At 38.0% G+C, this 3,725-nt stretch overlaps 1 protein-coding gene across 1 annotated transcript; it reads left to right on the top strand.

Annotated features, from left to right (window-relative positions):
- The first annotated feature begins 1,296 nt into the window (after positions 1-1,296).
- On the top strand, positions 1,297-3,457 carry LOC126791406 (phosphatidylinositol 4-kinase gamma 1-like). Its single transcript, XM_050517859.1, has one exon. The coding sequence runs from the start codon at positions 1,719-1,721 to the stop codon at positions 3,264-3,266; it is 1,548 nt and encodes a 515-aa protein (XP_050373816.1). The 5' UTR covers positions 1,297-1,718; the 3' UTR covers positions 3,267-3,457.
- Positions 3,458-3,725: the final 268 nt, after the last annotated feature.

The raw sequence follows: 3,725 nt of genomic DNA, 5'->3' as shown, positions 1-3,725 counted from the left end.
TGTAAAATACTCGGTCCGTCATTTATCTAAATGTATTAAGCCCCAGTCCGGCCCGTTGACAAGCCATACGTTGGCGCATGACTTGTAGAAAAAGAAAAATAAAAGGAAATAGAAGGAAATACAAAAAAAAATACAAAAAAAGGAAAAATAAGTAGGCGAAAATGGAAAAAACTTGCGTACAAACTAGCATGTACGTGTGCGTCCAAACTCTCGTTTATTTGCACATTTTGGGAATATAAATATATAATTTTAACCGTTCAAAAGTTTAGTTTAATACTAAAAATCATTTCTATAAAAAGATCAACATAAACAAAAATCGTCTTCATAGTCGACTGCATCAAACAAATGAACGGTTATGGTGAAAGTTAGTAATCTCATGATCAACCATCAATTTGTTTGATGCAATCGACTATGAAGACGATTTTTGTTTATGTTGATATTTTACAGAAATGATCTTTGGTAATAAACTAAACTTTTGAACGGTTAAAATTATGTATTTATATTCCTAAAGTGTACAAATAAACTAGAGTTTGGACGCACGCGTACATACTAGTTTGTACGCAAGTTTTTCCCGGCGAAAATAGAAGGAGAGGGAGAGAGGCGTTCGGAGTTGATTGGTTTCTTCATCATCAGAAGAGAGAGGGAGGGGGAGTGGAAGGAGATCGATAACAATATATACATTGTTCAAACATAATTGGGTGACGAATTGTCGTCGTCTCTCACGCTCCCCCCTTCTGTTCGTCTCCCTGAATGCCTTACCAGTGTTCAGGGTACGTACACCATTTCATCTCATCTCCCTGTTCCTTCCATTCATCAATCATCATCCATCATCGCCCCATTTTAACTTGCCTTTTGTGTTTCAGAATATCGTGGCGATTTGTGTGCGGTGGAGCGAGAGGAAAATTGGTTCTTCTTTTACTATTAAAGCTAAACAAGCAAGGAGGTTGGTTATTGTTTTTCATGTAGAGTTTTATATTTTCCTTTCTTGTTCTGATTTTTGGATTTGAAATGATGCAGGTTGTGATGGGTTTCCTGCAAAATGGTAAAGACAGTTTGGACTGATTGTTCTTTGCTCATTCACAAATTATGGTATTAAATCCAGGATTCGTCACCTGTATGCTACTCTCTGGTATGATTTTCTATTTTTCCTACCCAAATGTTTGGTTTTTATTTGAGTTTTGCTTGTAAAATGAATTGGCTTCATTTTCTGCGTTGAAACTCGTTTACTCACGTGTGTGAATGATTTCATTAGGCCAAAGTGGATTCTTGAGTTCCATCAATTTTTCTCTTTCTGGGTATTGTATGAAATTTATAAAATTATTGATGTATCTTTTAACAAGAGTTGTTAACCCAGTAATGCGGTTAATAGGTATTTTCTAATTTTAAGACACGAACATAGGGCGAGTAGAAATGGTGAATCCTATGGTGGTCAACAGTCCTAAAATATTCGGTTAGGAGGACTGGATGTTTAAAAAGTTCTTCCTTTTTTCTTATTTTCCACCTTCTTGTGTTTACCATGCTGTCATACAATTGATCATTACTATCAATTCATGCACATATGAGAGCCTAATCTGAATTTAACATAACTGTACTTTTTCTACACTATGCAGATATATGACGTTAATCTCCCAGGGAAGACTAATTCTCGAGGGATAATTGTGAAAACATAAAATATATATAAACTGCCTCTGGCATGCACTGCTTCAAATATCACCTGCATGAGATTCGTGGAAATGGCTGTAGCAGTTGATCAACATCACGGAATTAAGCCATTAAGACGATCCCAGCGATGCAGATTACAATCCTACACCCATCTTGATTACTGCATTTTTTCCCACTCCTTAAAAAATACATGCGGAGTTACTAATATTCACAAAAGCTATTCCACCCCATGTCTCTCCCAAACTACTGCATTGGAGGAAGACTTTGACACTAATCCACGGATTGAGATTGTTGGCGGGAGCAGAATTCCTAGGGTACATGCTCTTGTGGTTGAAGTTGCCATAGCTATGGCTTCTGGTGCTGATCTATTGCCTGTGCCAAGTGGCCTAGGGGGTGCCTACTTTCTATGTAGTCGAAATGGAGACAATATTGCTGCAGTAAAGCCCATAGATGAAGAACCCTTAGCCTTTAATAATCCTAAAGGCTTCGGAGGTCAGATGATGGGTCAACCTGGTTTAAAACGCTCAGTTCGGATTGGTGAATCTGGAATTCGAGAATTAGCAGCTTATCTCCTTGACCATGGTGGATTCGCTGGTGTTCCTCCATCTGCTTTAGTAAAAATTTCTCATGTTGCATTCCGCGTCAATAATAATGCAGCAGCAATTTCAGCTACTCCCTACAAGATTGCTTCTCTTCAGCGCTTTGTAGATCATGACTTTGATGCTGGAGAATTGGGGTTTTCTTGCTTTTCAATAGCTTCAGTTCATCGTATTGGAATTTTTGATGTAAGAGTCCTAAATCTTGATAGGCACGCAGGTAATATGCTTGTTCAGAAGTATGAGCAGAACAATTATGCAGTTGGGATGGCTGAGCTTGTGCCTATTGACCATGGGCTTTGCCTTCCTGAGTGGCTTGATGATCCATACTTTGAATGGCTGCACTGGCCTCAAGCTTCGGCTCCACTAAGAACTCAGATTCCTTCTTTACGTGAGGCTGCGATCCGTGTTCTTGTGCTCTGCACCATCTTCTTGAAGCGGGCTACAGCTGCAGGGCTTTGCTTAGCTGATATAGGTGATATGATGACTCGACATTTCTGTGCTGGTGAAGAAAAATTGAGTGAATTAGAAAATCTTTGCTTACAAGTTAGAGCAACAATGTTTGGTACAGCTGATGAAAACAGAGAAACAATGAAACAAGGTGAAATATTTCCATTTCAGAATGATACTTTAGAAAGCTTTGATGAGAATTTTGATCTTCCGCAACTCTTACAGATCTATCCTGGAATGGCAAGGTTTTCGTCTGTGGGATCAATTACAGAGTTGACCAAGGGATGTATCTATCCACTATTTGAGGAAAGCAATCACGGCACTGATGATTCTGATAGTAAAAATATGAAAGGCAATAGTGCTTATGTTGATGGTAGTACAAGTGATATTCATAAGGTAGGAGGTTTGGTGGAGAGTGTGAGTTTCTCAGTAAATAATTTCAAATTTGAAACGGGAGCAATATATTTTGGAGACATGAGTAAAGATGAATGGGATTTATTCTTGGACAATTTTGAGAAGCTTTTGCCCGACATCCTCCTCAACGGAACAAATTACTAGCGCTTGAAGAAAAGGTTGAAAACATCTGCTAGTTTAACTGTACATTATTGCCAAATGACATTAGACTAGATTGTAAATAACACAAAGGTACGGAAGAAATGTGAATGGTAAAACACCAATCTTTCTTTGTACTTGTGGATATGATTCCTTCTCTTGTATACTTTGTTGTACAACTATATAGAACTGATTCTTTTTTAAAATGCATGCAGTGTTATTTTGATTTCCTTATGATACATGAATGGTTTAAATTATATCCTCGCAAACGCAATGAAAAACAAAGTAGAAAAGAAAAGAATCAAATTCATAGCACTAATCCCACCTGATTGAAATATGGTGATGAATTTATTTAAGAGTTTGAAAATTGAAAAGCTCGAAAAAAAGAAAAAGAAAAAAAAGTGTCATGACCCCTACAGCATGCCGGCCGGCCATGGCATCTCCGGTGGCCAGTGGCGACCACTC

Source organism: Argentina anserina, chromosome 1 (genome assembly GCF_933775445.1).
Source record: "Argentina anserina chromosome 1, drPotAnse1.1, whole genome shotgun sequence".
NCBI lineage: Eukaryota > Viridiplantae > Streptophyta > Magnoliopsida > Rosales > Rosaceae > Argentina > Argentina anserina.
The sequence above is the reverse complement of the archived record's forward strand: the minus strand, read 5'-3'. Positions and strand labels throughout refer to the sequence as shown.